The sequence below is a fragment of the Dendrobates tinctorius genome, unplaced genomic scaffold (genome assembly GCF_039654945.1).
Source record: "Dendrobates tinctorius isolate UK_male_01 unplaced genomic scaffold, ASM3965494v1 ptg000008l, whole genome shotgun sequence".
Taxonomy (NCBI): Eukaryota; Metazoa; Chordata; class Amphibia; order Anura; family Dendrobatidae; genus Dendrobates; species Dendrobates tinctorius.
Window position 1 is genome coordinate 45,897,505 of NW_027361676.1, and position 18,230 is coordinate 45,915,734.

General features: G+C 37.4%; 1 protein-coding gene across 1 annotated transcript in view; it reads left to right on the top strand.

The window, feature by feature from the left end:
* The window catches only part of GALNTL6 (polypeptide N-acetylgalactosaminyltransferase like 6), a 3,047,192-nt gene that overhangs the window by 836,176 nt on the left and 2,192,786 nt on the right, over positions 1-18,230 (top strand). Inside the window, exon 2 of the mRNA XM_073577390.1 lies at positions 2,688-2,796. Coding sequence (XP_073433491.1) covers positions 2,688-2,796 — 109 coding nt within the window. The remainder of the gene's footprint in view (positions 1-2,687; positions 2,797-18,230) is intronic.

Consider the following 18,230-nt stretch of genomic DNA (forward strand, 5'->3'; position numbering starts at 1 on the left):
GTTGTTCCATAGGCTTTGTGCACCAAAAGGCCCCAATATCCATCTCAAATTTCTGAGGACCACAGGTGGATTCACATGGAAGGGTTATTTTGCCATCCACTGCCCTGAGTAACATGTTTACGCTGTCTTTAGCAGCCTATTGCCTGTGACCACTGCTGTAACTGCACCACACTTTCTGTAACTGAATTTGACACTTCCTGAGCTTGGCACTAACCTTCAGTTTTTCCTCAATAATCAGGGCCAGCCAATACAGTTAACCTGAAAGAAGGGGGATCCAAACGGCGCTCAAAAACCAAAAAATAACACTGCATTCAGAATAAAACCCAAGTCAGCTTGTAATAGAGTGTGTCCTCACATAGAGGTTGGATCAAGGGCAAGCATACATGCAAAATGCTGCTCTTTGAGCCAAGGTGTGAGTAACATCTATTGAAATCACCAGAAACACTGAATAACATAAATGGTCATTTACAATGTGGTTAACCACAAACTCATACAGATAGTAGCACTAGTGGAGTTAATGTGCTGCTTAGAGTCCAGTAATGAGTGCAGTCCTGGATACTGCTGGGTTAAGTAATTACTAAAGTAGCACAAGTTGTCAGAACACGGTAGGACCACATAACAATAATCAATTACTCTTATAGATTTATAAAATAATAATGAGCCCTCATAAAGATCATCAATTGTTTCCCAAGGTATTCAAGATGTTTATGCATATATAACCAACATTTATATTTCAATGAAGGAGTTACCTAGGGGACAGTTTATCCACTTACACCGGAATTGCATGGAGGATATGCATTTCGAAGAAGAAGCCGAAAATTTAAAAGAAAAATTTTTAGAAAAAGGGTATTTGGTAGATTACATAGACACATTAAAGAAAGCATGGGGAAAATACCAAGAGCACATTGATTTCTACCCACAAAAACAAAAAAAAGTGAAGACATGTTCTTAAACATTCCAATCATTTTACTGTATAACCCCTCAGAATCTCCTTATTAGAAATATTAGAAAACATTAGGAAAAGGATCTCCAACGCTGAATGAATGTTGAAATTCAAACATTTATTGAAAAATGTTTTTTTCTTTTAAAAATAGAAAATGTTCTTAAAAATACATTTGTGAAAAAATAGATGGACAAAATAGCAAGTGGTGTCTCAGGTGGTATTTTAATGGGACCCACAAGTCTTCAAGGGTTTATAGATAACTGTATCACCCTCCTTATCTATTTTTCCTAGCTTTCTACTGTGTGCAAAGCCTTTATGAGTGTAGCAGTGCCACAATTACACTGTCTTAAATGTTTTATGAGGTTCTACAGTTGGTGCCTTGAAGGGTGTATGAATGCTTGTATTTTTTTGGCAGGCTTTGCATTACTGCATAGCTTTTATGAGTCTAGGAGTACCACTAGATGACAATTTGAACAGAATGTGTATGAGGCCCTTATTTATGTCTGATACAGGGTATACCTGAGTCCTTCTTCCATGAAATTTTTGGAAGTTCTTGTTTCCTTCATAAATTAAACTGAAATTTCCAATTTTTTAAATTACAAATTCAATTTTGGTATACTTAAATTGGAAGCTTTTTTAAAATCCCTTTTAATTTTAGGCACGGTGGCTCAGTGGTTAGTCATGGGTTCGAATCCCACCAAGGACAACATCTGCAAGGAGTTTGTATGTTCTCCCGTTTCCTCCCACATTCTAAAGACATACTAATAGGGAATTTAGATTGTGAGCCCCATCGGGGACAGTGATGATAATGTGTGTGCAAACTGTAAAGCGCTGCGGAATATGTTAGTGCTATATAAAAATAAAGATTATTATTATTATTAGGCTTATAAACAAGTCATTATACAGAAAAAAATGTTTCTTATAAACTCCAATTGCTCATCAATTTTGATTGTTTTATTGTCAGTCCTTAAAGTGGACTAAAAGTGTGACACCATTGTTCTAAGCAGTGATCAGGGAGAAAATGCAATAAGAAATGTTTAAAACATTGTATGTACCCCAAAATTGTATCAATAAAAATGTTATCTTAGAGGGAAAAATGAACCCTAACACAACCCCATATCCCTAAAAATTAAAATGAGTCTTGGACAATGGCAACACTAGCATTTTATTTACAGATTTCCAAATTTTTTTCATCACTAAAGTAAAATAAAAAATCCATAGTTTGTATCTGTGTAATTGTACTGAATTATGCTGCTAGGTCAGTTTTACCGCATAGTGAACATGGTAAATAAAAATGGAATTGTGGATTTGCTCTTTTTTCAATTTCAACCCACTTGCAATTTTTGTTCCTGCCTTCCAGTGCATTGTATGATAAATGAATGGTGTCTTTCAAAATTACAAAAATAAGCTCTCACACAGCTATGTGGATGGTAAGATATAAAGGTGAAGAAAAAATGAAAACTAAAAAATGAAAAATAGCCCGCTCATGAAGTGGCTAAAACTGCCAAATTCACCTTGGTGCATTAAAAGTCACACTTATCAAACGATAACCGCTAATCTCTGGTTGCACCCTGTTTCTGCAATGAGGTCCCCGGCCGGTTCAAAGCTTTTTCTTTACAAAATTAACCATGTGAATGTGACATACAATGTATACTGTCATTTCACATGATTTTACTAATCTTTAATGAACAGCACATTATGTTACATCTTATCTCATATATGCATTTCCTTCTGTCCCATGCAGGCATATTCTCTTGGACTTAGTGATGCTCAACTGTACACATGGACAGACGGCCTCAGAAGGAAGGATTGGCATGACTATGACACTATTCAGAAGGATGCATTACGCTCAGGTATAAAAGTGTTACATTTTAATATTCATGATTTATTGTGTTTAATCCCTATGTGACTAAGAGATGATAGTATGATTTAGACATTTAGCTGGTTACTAGGCAAAGGTTCTTTAATGACCAAGTATTTTCTTGGTCATGTACACAAAATGTTTAAAATAGGTTTTTCTTGTTTTTTTCTTTGAATTTTTTGAGACACGAACAAAATTATGTAGATCTTGGATCTGATGTATGCTGATCTCATCCATTTTTATTTACTGAAGTATTAGCAAGCAATTGACAAACACGAGGAGCTCAAATCATTAAGATGCTTAGTCCTAAAATCTGATGTAAGTACCTAAATAAGTCGCAATATTTTTGCCCAAGTCAGCAGATGCATAAAAATATTGTAACTTTTGATGTTTACAGTTCAGTCCTGGCCAGCTATGCCAACATTAGTGTAGCAGGGCTGAGAATTGGTGTGATGGGGCATGGCCATGCCCTCCTGTCAAATTGCACCACTAAAGTTATGTAAATTACTTCAGCCCTTCAACTGGCATACATTTCTGGCAACGGTAACAGACGTGCTTGATTCATTAAGCAGTACACGCTTCTTAATTAATCTGGTCAGTATGCTTATAGAGCCAACTGTTAAGATCTTTGGCATCTTGAAGAGAAATCAAAAATTAATGTGAAATATAGTTTTTATTTTGATCTGTCTTACCCTGCTTAGACTTTTGTTTTTCATTGAGACTTTTTTAATCTTTTATAAGTTTCAGCAGAATAGATACAGTTTTGTGACATCATTGAATGTAAACTGTAATCTAGAAATTTAAGCCAAATGTAGATGATGTCCACTAGGTAGTTAGATAAAAGCTCTGGGTACAAAAAACTCTAAAGAAAGATTCAATTCATTCTGTGTACAGACAAACTGTACGTACTCTACATAGAGTCCCAGAGGTGGCTGAAGTCAGTGGAACTGAAAATGCAGCTGTACTTCTGTGGTAGTGTACAATCTTACCTAAATGTTATCACCAAAAATGTATTATAACTGGATTTTTTTCCATTTTAATGACAGTCCACTTTACTAGAAAGATATATTACTAGATAGAAAAAAGTTTATGGAATTGAAGCAAAATTTAATTCACTACGAATAATAACGAAAATATTTGAGTCACCAGAATCTAGCAAATTAGAGGATTGTTTTAAGGACTGGGAAAGTTAAAAAATAAATTAGAATCGCTTCTCCTTTCCTTTTGCCACTGCTCGCACCTTGTCCTACTTCCTTCTAGTCTTCAGAGATTGACTCCAATCTTCCAAGGTCCAACACACGTTGATGTCAATGACATGCAAGCAGCTTAGCCATTGTGAGAGGTATCAGAAGCCTATGGCCTGCAGTTTCAGGACAGGCAAGGGACAAGATGAGAGTAATATTTTATTTAAACCCCTGCCTGTCCCCCTATTTATTATAATTTTGGATCTGTAGTATATTTTTGCAGCATATTTTAATGCCAATTGGGGTACTTTTAAATACTCCAGACGTCTCTGGTAAATTCGAATTTCAGTAGATTTGCTCACCTCTGTAAAAGGTGGAGGGAAGTCTATCACGTTATTAAAGCTACATATTAATTATTTTAGCTATTTTATCTTTAAAATAGACAAAACATTTTCATAAATATTTGAAACAAACTATTGTAACAACATCAACAGCAGGAACTATAATCTGATTTTAGGAATAGGTCCCCTTTCTTGGGAACAATATATTTGTACCTAATAGAAAGATACTCCCTAAATTAGAAGTGATCTCATGCAAAACACATGCAGTATAACTTTCTGTTATGGTTTATTCAGGACCAGTCTTCGCTTGGATATATTGATGTTTTATATTTCACTCTCTAAGCTTTGTTTTAAGGATAGAGGCTTAAATGTTGTTTATTTGCATCTAATATCTGTATATGGGATATATCGATTGCTAGGAAACGTAACTAACCATTCTTCCTTCTCTTTAAGCTCTTAACAGTAAAATGAATTCTGAACACTTAAATACATAAACTCTATTCCATTTTCAAAAGTTAGAAGCAACAAAAATAAATTAATTAATAACAACTTCTTTTAAACTTTGTGTACACAATTAAGTATGCTCTTCAAATATACATTATCAAATTGAGAACACTATTACTTCCAAAACACATCTGCTATTTCTCTAAATATTTATGGTGCAAAAATTTAGATTAGAGAAAAAGAAAAATCCTATTTTGTCTGCAAATCTGTGACCATATTTTGGAAGCTCTGCCCATAAAGAGGCATTGACAAAATAAGCACAGCATTCTCTCTGATATTTCTCATATTTCTCAATTTACTTAAAGGGGTTGTCTGGGCTTTTCACATAATCTCAGTACATATCTGGGCTGCAGAATTATGACAATAAGTAATTTACTTTGCCACTAGTTTACACGGTTTTCTAGATATTCTGAACAGAACATCCAAGGGGGGTGTTATGGCATTGAAATGAGAACTAGTCGTAACCTCCTACTCTACTCCAAACATGCCCTCTATAGCAACAACCCCACCCTCCATAGCTACAGGCCCTCCCCGTCCACATGAAGCAGCCCTCATCACACAGTAACAAATTCTTCCCCTCCAGCAGCCTCAGTGCAGAGAGCTGCTCCTCCCCCAGACTCATGCTGAACAGTGATCTATGGAAAGTGAGGAGGGAAAATCGTCCTGTATTCTGGGCCACTCCATGATTACAATACATAACTCATTAATTATCAGTGATTCCTTCCCTCACTGTCCCAGGCTGCTGGCAGCAGAGAGAACAGACTATGTGATGGCCAGTGATGGGGGTCTGCAGCTTCTAATCTGCTGCTGTGTGAAGACATCAGTGACACAGAGCTGTCTCATTCACACAGCAGAGGCTTTGTCACAGAACAGATTACATCAGTGACTGCCATCCCCTGTGCAATACTGTATGTATTGTAATCATGGAGTGGCCCAGAATACATGACGATTTTCCCTCCTCTTCACTAGTTTCACTTTGCATAGATAACTGTTCAGTGTGTTTCTGGGGGAGGAGCAGCTCTCTGCTCTCTGCAGTGAGGCTGCTGGAGGGGAAGAATTTGTTACTGTGTGATGAGGGCTGCCATTTGTGGACGGGGAGGGCCTGTAGCTATGGAGGGTGAGGTTGTTGCTATAGAGGGCATGTTTGGAGTAGAGTAGGAGGTTACAACTAGTTCTCATTTTAATGCCATAACACACACCCCCTTGGGCGTTCTGTTCAGAATATCTAGAAAACTGTGCAAACTAGTAACAGCAAGTAAATTACTTATTGTCATAATTCTGCAGCCTAGATATGTACTGAGATTATGTGAAAAGCCCGGACAACCCCTTTAAGTAACATATACAAATATGCAAGTGTTAGAAAAATGCCATAACTGCTAAACTTTGACTAAGTTTAACTAAGTTTTGACTAAGCTTGACTAAGTTTTTGAAATATTTTAATATCTTTTGCCTTTATAGCAGATCTTATTGGAAGCTTCAATAAAATATTACAGTTTTTACTGAATTCTGCAATCACCAATTTTGCCCAAAGTTTAAGACATCAAATCGATTCTAAACCCTTATTGTATTTTCGAAAGTATCAGATGTCAGGCATATTTTGTTGTGGGTGTCTAAATATAGTATGTGTGAATTCTGCATAAATTTTACATTCATTCTCTTTCATTCTGTGTTTCTGTTTCTGTAGCCTTATTTACTGTACATGCATCAAAAATTTTCTCTGCAGATTTTAATGCTGCATACAAAGATTTCTTGGTGAAGTAATTAATTTGCTACTTACCTTCCATGGATTAAACAAGGAAAGGCCAATGATCAGTCACATTGAATGACATTGTGCTGGGATAATGCTTATACTGTATAGATTTACAGCAGTGCAAACGTAAAATCCATGGCACATTTGTTACATAAATTTGAAGGTCAATCTTGGTTTTCTGCCATAGAAAGTGGAATTAATATGAACTTATGTGTGAACATAATTGTAGCCTGTTTGACAATGAAAACACATTTATCTTTTGAGATAGCCATTGCTTCTTTCAATTGTTTGTACATCATACTTATGTAAAGTTGAGCATATACCATAGATTTCTCTTTAACCCCTTGACCCTGCAGTATATTTTCATTTTTTTGTTTCTGTTTTTTTCCTCCCCTTCTTTCCACAGCCATATCTCTTTTATTTTTCTGTGCACGTATAAATATGAGGGCTTTTTTGCTGGACGAGTTGTACTTTTGAATGACACCATAAATTTTACCACTTAGTGTACTCAAAAATGGGAAAAAATTTAAAATGCAGTGAAACTGTGAAAAAATTGGTAGGCCCCTTAGTGAAGATGTGTGTGCTATATGCAGCAAATAGCAGAAGTTACAGTCTCCTTTGAAGCCCTACCACAAGCAGGGTTTCAAAAGAGTTCCACAATGACAAGCACAGTAGTAATCAGCTGACCCACGGCTGTCTTGACAACCCATCAGCAACCTGAGATCTCATCATGGGCTTGCCGATGGGAGGAGGTAATAATGCCTTAACACGTCGGCAAGTGTTAAATGCCACTGCCATCACTCCACCTGCGTTCATTAGGTCCTGGCTAATACACAGTAGTAATGAGCAAGCACTAAAATTCTTGGGTACTCTTTACTCGGGTCGAGCTAATCGTAATGCCTGGATGCTCAACCAGAGTAATGAATATAATGGAAGTCAGTAGGAAACTTGAGCATTTGGTCTGGATGGAGTCTAAAAATTGCTGAAAATGATGTATCCAGTGCTGAAATGGCATGGGAACAGCAAGGGGAAGACCCCTCATCTCTGAATCCCAGGTCACTGCTGGGAACAATGTTGTCAGAGTATTATACCACTTTTGCGGACTGCCAAATAAAACATACAAAACCACAGTTAAAATGGATTTGACTGCAGAAAATATTGAGAAACATTCTTTTATGGATAATGACTTGTATTTAAGGCAAAACAAATAATCGAAAAAATGCTCCTCGACACCTTGGGCTGCGTCCACACATTGTGTTTTTTCTGCATTTTTGGATGTTTGCATTGCTTTCAACAGTGAAAAAAACATTCTACAGAAAATGTAATTTTAGTATTTGAATACCTGAGACATGATCAGACACATCCTGTTTAATTTACAAAGAAGGGACTTTGAAATTCACAATTTTTTTTTCATGGTCAATAGACGGACATTGCTTTTTGTAGAGGGCCATCAGATGGCCTGCAGTCAGCCTTTTTCATTGCCATATATTGCTATCACAATATAATTTATTCATCTGAGGTGGACAAATTTTCTTTTTGTATTAAAACTTTAAAGTTTGGAACTTGTAGAGCCAGCAGGTGACCCTCGCAATTGTTAGTGGGATAGTAGGCAACTCCCACTATTTTAGAGGGCAATCAGGAGTATTGTGGACAGATGAGACCAAGATAGAGTTTTATTGCTTAAGCACATCATTCTACTGTTTACTGTAAATGGAATGAGGCCTACAAATAAAAGAACACAGTAGTGACAGTGAAATATGGTAAAGATTCAAAGATATTTTAGAATTTTAGGATTGTTTTGATGCCCTTGGGTCCTTGACTGTGTCCAAGGCATCATGAAATATAAAGATACACAAAGGAATTGGGTCGCAATGTAGTGCCCAGGGTCTGAAAGCTTGGGTTGAATCCTAGGTTATGGGTCTTCAAGCAGGACAATGACACCAAACATGCTTAAAGAATCACCTAGGAATAAATGGAAACAAAGCACTTGAGAGGTAAGAAGTGTTAATTCCAGCTCAAGTAGAGTAAAGTGTCAATCCACTACCACTAACATACAGATGAGACAGAGAAACTGTGAGTAGAAACATTAACTCTTTTTATTTTGCTTGCTTTGATGAATTTACGAGTATAAAACACCATAAAAACATGAAAGGGTCAATGAGTCCATGGAAAAAGCAACAGCAAGGCTTAGAATTTATAAGCCAATAATCCCTGACTAGATGCCTGTCATATGCTATGCCTACTCAAACACCTCACTGTAGATGAATTGCAGATAAGAAAGGCTTTTTTGGAGATTATAGAAGGGATATGAACTGGCCCTGAACAGATATGCTCTTGTACATGGCAGCAACAAACTGTGGAGGAATGCAAGTAACACTGCCAGCTTTGATGAGTTTCTAAGTATAGATCACCATAAAATACATAAATCAGTCAATGAGTCCAAGTAAAAAAGCAGCAGCAAGGCTTATAATATTTAAGGCACTAATCCCTGACTAAATGCCTGTGATACGATTTACTTACGAATACACCTCACTGTAGTCGAATTGCAGATAAGAGAGGCATTATTGTAGAATACAGAAGTGACTTAAACCGACAGTGAAAAGATTTTTTCTTGTACGTGGCAGCAACAAACTCTGGAGAAAAACAATTAATATTTGCAACTTTAATGAATTTCTGAGTAGAGATCACTGTAAAAACACGAATCAGTCAATGAGTAAAAGGAAGAATGCAGAAGTAAGGCTTAGAATTTATATGGAAATAATCCCTGACTAGTTGCCTGTCTGCCACACCTCACCATAGATGAAGTTCAGATAAGAATAACAGAATAGAATCTTTTTGAATTAGAGCTGAAAAAAGGGATTAGTTTCATGTAGCAGCATCAAGGACTGTTATTTCATCAACCCTGCTTGGGAATATAGTGGGGCCTTCAGTAGAAGGTGAATCCTTCGAAAAGCATTTTTTCATACTACTAAGGAGTGGGTCTTCTAGACTGGTAAAGAGTATGCACTACGTCAAGAGAATCCAAAAATTAGAAGGAGGCACACTGATACCCTTTTAAGAGATGTAGTGGAGGGCTTTAGAAAACATTTTTCTCTATTATTAAGTGCATGGACTGAAAAACATTTACCCCTGGGGGAATATATATATATATATATATATAAGAATGTTTTTGGTAGGCCTCTAAAAACTGTTAATGCACGCATCATAAACACCTTTAAAAACCTTATAGCGAGAGTAGCATGGTGATGGAGGAGGAAAACAGCACAAAATTGATGAAAGTTTTTACTCATGTTTGGGTGGGAAGGCGTAAGTTTGAATACACCAGAAAAAAAAACACTGCAGTTTAGTTTATGTTCTGCTGTTTTCATCCAGTTTTGTACAGCAGTCTGGCCCAATACAGCCATTTTAAAACGTCAGCCTGTCAGCATTTTCAGTTGACGAGCGGATGCACATATCGGTTATAATACCCCAGCGGCACTAAGAACCCCCTCTGACAAAACGGTAGCGGCAGGGCAGGCGAGGAACTCCAAGCTTTAGGGATACAGTTCATGCCACATGTCTGTCTTATATACTCAAAAAGTTGTAAGGCTCAGAGGAATCACGGAGGATGCTGGTAAGATTAGCATTTTCCAAAATTTTTCCCTCCTTGCAGAGTACCTTGTGCATCAGGGCCTGGGTAATGGGAGGGTCTGAGAAAACTGTCCCAGACTTTGAGAGTGTTTCCCTGCCTCTGCTGCATCTGGTGTGTGTCTCCCTAGTCTCCACTACTTGATTGTCCATGGAACTGTGACCTCTACCATCAGAATGGTCAAATGGGAATTTTTTAAATAATTATTCAACTAAGGCCATCTGGTACTGCAACTTTTTATTAGACCTCTCCACCATGGGAAGGAAAGATGTAAAGTTCTCCTTGTAGCATGGGTCAAGAAGGGTGACCAACCAGTAATTAGTATAGGCCAAAATAAGTACAATGCAAGGGTCACAGGAAAGACAACAGAACTTAAACTCAGCTATGTGTGCCAGACTGCCAACAGCCAAGACTTCTCTGTCCCCAAGTATATGACTGTTCCTGTTGTCCTCCTCATCCTTCTCCTTGTCCTCCCCGTCTTCAAGCCATCAACACTAAACAGACAGGATGAAGGTGGCGTGGTTACTATCGTCTGTTCAAAGGTAACCAGCTCCTGTTCCTCCTCATTATCACTCAATCTGCATTGAGATGGTGAGATGAGGCTGGTCTGTGTAGCATCACACAGTATAGTTTCCTGCTTTAGCTCAACTTGCTCTGCTGCAAAACCTCCTCTTTAATTGTGAGCAGGGAGTGTTTCAGTAGACAGAGAAGCGAGATGGTGAGGCTGATTATGGCGTCTTTGTTGCTCACCATCTTGGACGAGTCCTCAAAGTTTTGGAGAGCCACAAAGATGTCAGACATCCATGTCTACTCATGAGCTCTTATGTAATAAATACCAATCCAGTTTCATTGTAGTAACACTAGGGGGGAAGTGCCTAATTGCAACAGAAGAACCCCCTTAATACACTGCACTCACTCGATAATGCATTGACTAATTGGAGGAAAAACAAGTAACAAGTGCCAAATGGTAAAATATGTCTAAATTCTAATAAGTATCAAAAAGAGTAGAAAAATGTATTAAAACAGTACAAAGACATGATAATAGAGGGAACAAGATGATAGCACAATGGGTGGGGAGTATCGATCCATAGTAAAAGAGTAACTTGTCAATGCAATGACATAATACAAAAGATCCCCCTTGGGAAGCCTCACCATTACCAAGTGTCTCTAAATGAAAGATATCACATGAAAATATCTAATACATATCAAGGAGGGCTTACCAGGTAAGTAACAGGACTGGAGCAGATAACCCCTGTCAGGATGTACGACCCCCTGACGGGTTGTCATAGCTAGATTGCTTTGAGCACCGCCTGGTGGGTGGCACTCATACCAAGTGAGCATTTCTTCTACACACAGGCAATCTGATAATCACCTGTGGGTAGCAGAGGTGATCGAAGTAGTGCAGCTTCTAATCTCCCATTGATACTAATGAAGCATGGAAAAAGTAAAAAAAAAAAATTAAATATAAAAAAATTAAAAAATAGAAAATTTCAAATCACCCCCTTTTTTGCCCTATTCAAAATAAACAATAAAGAAAATCAAATATATACATATTTGGAATCGCCGTGTTCAGAATTGCCTAATTTATTAATATAAAAAAATTACTAATCCGATCACTAAACGGCAAAACAAGAAAAATATTAAAAACTTCAGAATTATGTTTTTTGGTCACTGCTACAATGCAATAAAATGAAATAACGGGTGATCAAAAAATTATATCTACACCAAAATGGTATCAATAAAAACATCAGCTCAGCAGGCAAAAAATAAGCCCTCACTCGGCCCTAAATCACGAAAAATGGAGGCGCTACAGGTCTAAGAAAATGGTGCCTTTTTTATCAAACTTTGAATTTTTTTCACCACTTAAATAAAAAAGAACCTAGATATATTTTGTGTCTATGAACTCGTAATGACCTGGAGAATCATAATGGCAGGTCAGTTTTAGCATTTAGTGAAGAAAATAATTGTGGAATTGCACTTTTTTTTGCATTTTCACTGCACTTGGATTTTTTCCCCATTTTCTAGTACATGATATGTTAAAACCAATAGTGTTGTTCAAAAGTACATCTTGTCCCACAAAAAAAGACCTCACATGGCCATATTGACTGGAAATTAAAAAAGTTATGGGAAGGAGAGCAAAAACCTAAAATGCAAAAACGAAAATAGCTTGGGTCGTTAGAGGTTAAGTTAACTTTTAAAAAATACAGTCCGCCCCTATTCTGACCTCTCTCCACACCATCCCCTCAACAAACATGCCCCCTGCTCATCATACAGCACCACAATCCTAGCCAAAGCCCTAACAAAATTATTAGTGAAAATGCGATCATTTACCAAAATGTGCCAAAATTTTCCTGACTTTGAGAGAAAATGCTGGGGAATCCAAATACGAGTTCCAATGTACTACATTTGTGCCAAATTTGTGATTGACGAACATTTCCCGTGAACAAGTTTGCTCATCTCCAATAGCGATTAGTGATGAGCACGCTCACTCATCACTAATACACAGCCAATGCCTGCCCGTTACGGTGCAGGCCTGATGTGTGAGTTGGGTATGTATATGGTGCATGTCATGAAGTTGTTAAATGTAAGTACATTTTTCTTGGCTTTTGTTTGCATTCTTTTATTAAACCTTATAGCATGCAAATGCAGGACTGGTTAATGGAGCTGATTGTGTGCCTGAAAATCGATATAAATGTTTAGGTGTTTACTTATTTCCTTTTCTAAACATTGGCCCATTTCCCAAGACCCCAATTCAATACATACACTGTCACTGATATCTGAGGTCAAATCTAATTCCCAGGACAGGGCTCTTGTAATCTGCTATCTACCATTTCACCAAAGGCAAAGCTTTCTATCTGTTTTGTTAGGATTAAAGTTGTCACTGCTAATTAAAATCACATCAGTTTTATTACCTGCAGTTCTTCGATCGGAAATTTTGTTTCCTAAAGCAAAATGAGCCCATTACAAAATGAGCAATAATAATGACAATAATGTTTCATTTACCTACTATTTCTTAGTTGCTGTTATTTATTGCATTCATTCTCTCCCTATCTCTTTCATTATATATATATCAAGAAAAAAGGGCAGCACTACCAAAATAATACAGCAGGTGCAAAACCTATTCAGCAGTGTCCAAACAGCCAAAATGACAAAAGGAAAAGAAATAGTCAGCACTCAAATTAAATGTGAAAATAATGGATACTTTACTGATCCTCAGATGGCAACGTTTCAACGGTGACCCATCTTTGTCAAGCAAAGACGGGTCACCGTTGAAACGTTGCCATCTGAGGATCAGTAAAGTATCCACTTTTTTCACATTTAATTTGAGTGCTGCCTATTTTTTTTCCATATATATATATATATATATATATATATATATATATATATATATATATATATATATATATATATTTTACATTGACTTTACATATACATCCCTAGTATCAGTAAACATGTGAAATTTAAAATTTTTCTATGTAATTCATCATGGTGATTTTGTTTTCTCTACTTTGTTATCTTTGAGTTAAGATTACTCACTGAGCTGGAAAAACAAGGGAGTTTTTACATGATGCAGATTGTATTCCACTGGGAAATTAGTTGAGACGGAAATCTGCGCAGCATGAACACAAATCCCCATTGCTTTGTTTTCTGTTTGTTAGGGGACCACATTTCCCAACAGTGAAAGAAATTATTAAATTATTTCATGTGCTATAATGACAGATGCCATCTTAATTAATTTTGTTCAGTGCAAATCACAGAAAATAAGAATAAAATCTTGCTAATTATTTCTGAAGTTGATATATTTAACCAATTGATAGAAACTTACTAAGTCAGTGTAGCTACATGGATAACAGCATCTGGTTTTTAAAAACAAGCTAATTTAAAACAATGGAGATGATTTTATACAAATAACCACATCATTGAAAACTAACTTTTTTTCAAATATAATTTGATCCAGCACGGAATGTTATGAAATTTTGCAAATCACTATACTAGGGGATTTGTCTTTAATATTTTAAAAAAATACATGTAAGTGGCTCTAAAACTCTTTCTTTTCTCTAATCCATTTAGTGGTATTGGTATCAGGAAGTGCTTCTTTGGAGTACAGATGATGACAGTTAAAGGTTCAGCATCTGTCTCCTCATCTGAGTTTTTGTGCATTATTAGTACACTCTACTTCATTAAGCTTATCCCAGAGCTAGCGAGACAAAAGTGGTAAAATGACACATTCACTGCAAGCATTAGTACTAAAAATGTGTACATTCTCTTATCAATTGAGCTAAAGGCAGGCAAACAGACTGGGGAAGAGCAATGATTTGGAAGCCATTTGTATAGATTTTTTTAAAGGGTTGAGACAAATCCTCTAATAATTTTGCATGCTGTACAATAATTATAAAACTTTGGAAGTCACAGTTTATTTACTCTTTACGCCCTTAATGAAAGATCACATATACAGTATGTACATCATTGTCGAGGCGATTGCTTGTGGACAGGGTCTTCATACATGGCAGATATCAGCTATATTAGCTAAATGAACTATGTTCACAACAGATAACCATTTAAATACCGAGGTCAATCGCTAACTGTAGTGTTGAATTCAAACACACTGCTGCTTGTGCTTGCGTGAATGTTTCACACTGACTAGTGCAAAAATTATCCCTGTTTGGGGACAATCAAGATTTTTTCTTTGATAAATGAAGACAACATCCAAAAATTATGCCTTTATTTAGATTTGTCATGTGCTTTGACACAAAAGAATGGTTGAAATTAGCGGTTGTTTCTAGCCATAGCCACCCTCTTCCACAAATGGGTATATTTCTGAAACCAAGATTGCACAATGAAATTGAGATGGGGGAAATTCAGGGAGCGTGAGTTACTTTGCCCAACCATAAGGCAGCCAGATTGTTCCAGGCATTGTCGCTCATCACAATTCTCAGCTGCAGTTTCCGGGGAGCTAGCCAACAAAAAAGTTTCTGCTTGGTGCACCCCAGCAAATTATATGCTGTATAGGTTTTGTCCCCCATTATTTCTAGCTGTAAAACTCCTTGGCAGCATCTCGCAAAAAAGAAAAAAGGAGGTGTTTGAAATCAAAGATGTGCGCTATGACTATGTGGGAAAGAGTCATGTTTGTTGAATAGGATTAAAATGAGGTGTACAAAAAGCTAGAAAACCATTGCCTGACTGTAGAAACAGATGTAGTTCCAAGTCAGAGCAACCTTACCACCTGTCTTGGCTGCGGTTGTACATCAATGCAGCTCCAAACATTCACCCAGTGGACTGTGAAACTCATTTATTTTCTCTGCCCTGACATTCTGCCACAGGTATTTACAGTGCAGTGCACTTTGGAGCTCAAAGTCAATTCAAGAGAGTGACCCAAATTCTCCTACACAGAGCATGTACCCATTTCTGAGAAAAATATTGGTGGCTTGAAATATTCCAGCAAGATTAATTGAATCCCATAATTTTCTGTAAACTATCTGATTCAATAAGGTAGTATGGCAGTGACTGCACAAACAGCAACTTGACCAGTGGAGAGTTTGCTTCTTAAACCAGCATACAAATGAGAGCACACATTATTTTCTTGTCAAAAAAACAGGGATGGTTATTTGCCTGTGTGACAGAAAAGGACAATTCATGGTCAGATTAAGACAAAGAGTTGTGTTGGATGACGATTATAGTGATGACACAAACCAGTTACTATTTGAAGGTAGGGCTTGGCTGACAGAAATGAGAGTGTGAGGAAAAGGAGGGAGGAGGCTAATAAAAAAACGGCAGCTTTCTCTGATTACTGGCTGGTTTGGTTTCCCAAATGAGTAGGTGATGTCATTTTATCTGCTGATAGCAAGCAAAATTCCAAGTCTACATGAACAAAGCACAGGCTACTGTATATGTTCGGCTATATTCGGTGATTTAATTGACGATTAAATCAGCGAATATTGCATATTCGGCGATCGTGAGACAAGCCAAACAACCAAACATTGAAATATTCACTCATCTCTAGTCACTAACCCTTTGGCGACCGCCAATATGCATTAAAACAGCCGCTATTAAGGGGACTTATTCCCTCATTGCTATTTTGAAATCCCCCTACAGTTAGAAAATGTCCTGGGCTTCAGAGACGGGGATAGCTTAGACCCTGCAGAACATGATCAGTGCCAGATTTTCTGGTACCCACTCTCGTGATTGCCATTATTCAGTGAAGATTGGCAATCATGAAAAAAAGCCTTTGTTTGCTGTTAAAATAATCTCTCTCTCTTCTGGCATCATATACTGTACATGTCACAGATGAGAGAAATGATTACCCCGAGAACTCCTGATACAGGACCCTCCTGATTCTTCTACTGTCCCGGTGTCATCTTCATGGAAAAAAAAAAGGCGGCTGCATGGGTAGTGCACCCAGCAAGTTCTGCCCGCCCGTACCCGGCAACAATAAGGATTTTTCCTATATGTTCCTTTTAATCACAGTGATAGACCCTATCACAGAGATCAAAAGAAAAAAATAATAAATCAAATCTCCCAAAAGAAGAGAGGCGAAACGCACATCGGGGTGAGTGGGCACTGCGACTGACATTACCTCCAGCAAGACACTATTAAGGTAAAATAATGATTTATTCTATTGTCTAATTTGGCACCTTAAGATCATATTCTGGGACAGTAGTCTATAGTTTGTTTGCAAGCTCCTGCAGCTAAAGTGATCTACTAATCTCATGTTATGAAAGGGCAATGTGCAATCAGATACCTATAAGCTGGATATTTCTATCTTGGGGGCTGTGTTCCATATCCTATTTTGAAATCAGGCATCTAGATTTGTTGTATGCCATAACTAGGTTTAAATACCTGTTATATATATATGGAGTATGATCCAATACAGGAGGAACCCTTCACCCCGATGTGCGTTTCGCCCTTAGCCGCTAGCTATATGAGTACATCTGGTGAGATCTGATTACATTTATTAGTATTGCCTTCTGTTTGCAAACTACAATATTGGTGATTGTCATTGAATGGCTACAAAAAAACTTTTTATAAGCGAGTAATCTCCTTTCCTGGTATTTTCAGTTTTGGTTAGTGTTCCGGTGCCCTCTACTGGGTGTTTTCAGCAAATATGCTTTGTACATGTATTTTTAATATTTATTAATAAAAGTTTATTTTTTTATTTGAAATCAATGGTTCTCTTCATGTTGTCTGCTGCTCACTTGTAGTAGGACTTCTTGTTGTTGGTATTGTTTTGAAGTGCCATTCTTATTTTTAGGATTAAAATTCTCAGAGTAATCCCATTGGACAATAATTTAAAATAGTAAACCATCCTATACTCCCTGTCTGCTGTACTCCATTTAATAATGAGTGTCCCACGATGATCTCATGTGTAGAACAGTCACATTGGGAAATGTGACTGCTCTACCCGGCTGCCGGCGAAACACTGACAGGAGGTAATCCTCCAGCAGTGTATCACTGCGCCGCTGTGAGAGTTCACCAGAGTTCAATAACTCTGTGCTCTCCCTTATGGCACCGCTGTGTGAGAATTTTCCCACCCAACAGTGGTGCCATAAAGGGAGAGCACCGGAGCTAATGAACTCTGGTGAAATCTCCTGTCAATTTATCTCGGGCTGCCTTTGAGAGCAGTCATATCACTGGTGTGACTCCTCTCAAAGTGATCAGGATCATTGTTGGACATTATGGATTATCTTCATATTGAACATGTGAGGAATATTTGTGGTTTATTATTTTATTTTTGCTGCAGGAGATGAGGGAGTCTGGGATTAGGCGTTCGGTAAGTAAGATTAATTAAGATTAATAAAGGACTTTATTCAGGCTGTGTCTTCATCTAATATATAAAGCTCAAAGTGTGTATGTATGTGTGTATGTATGTGTGTATGTGTGTGTGTGTGTATGTTTGTATGTCCGGGATAGGCATCCGCACCGTCGCAGCTACAGCCACAAAATTTGGCACAGTCACACGTCTGGACCCCGAGAGCGTCCTAAGCTATGTTGTGAGGCGAAATTTTAACCCCGCGTGTTCCA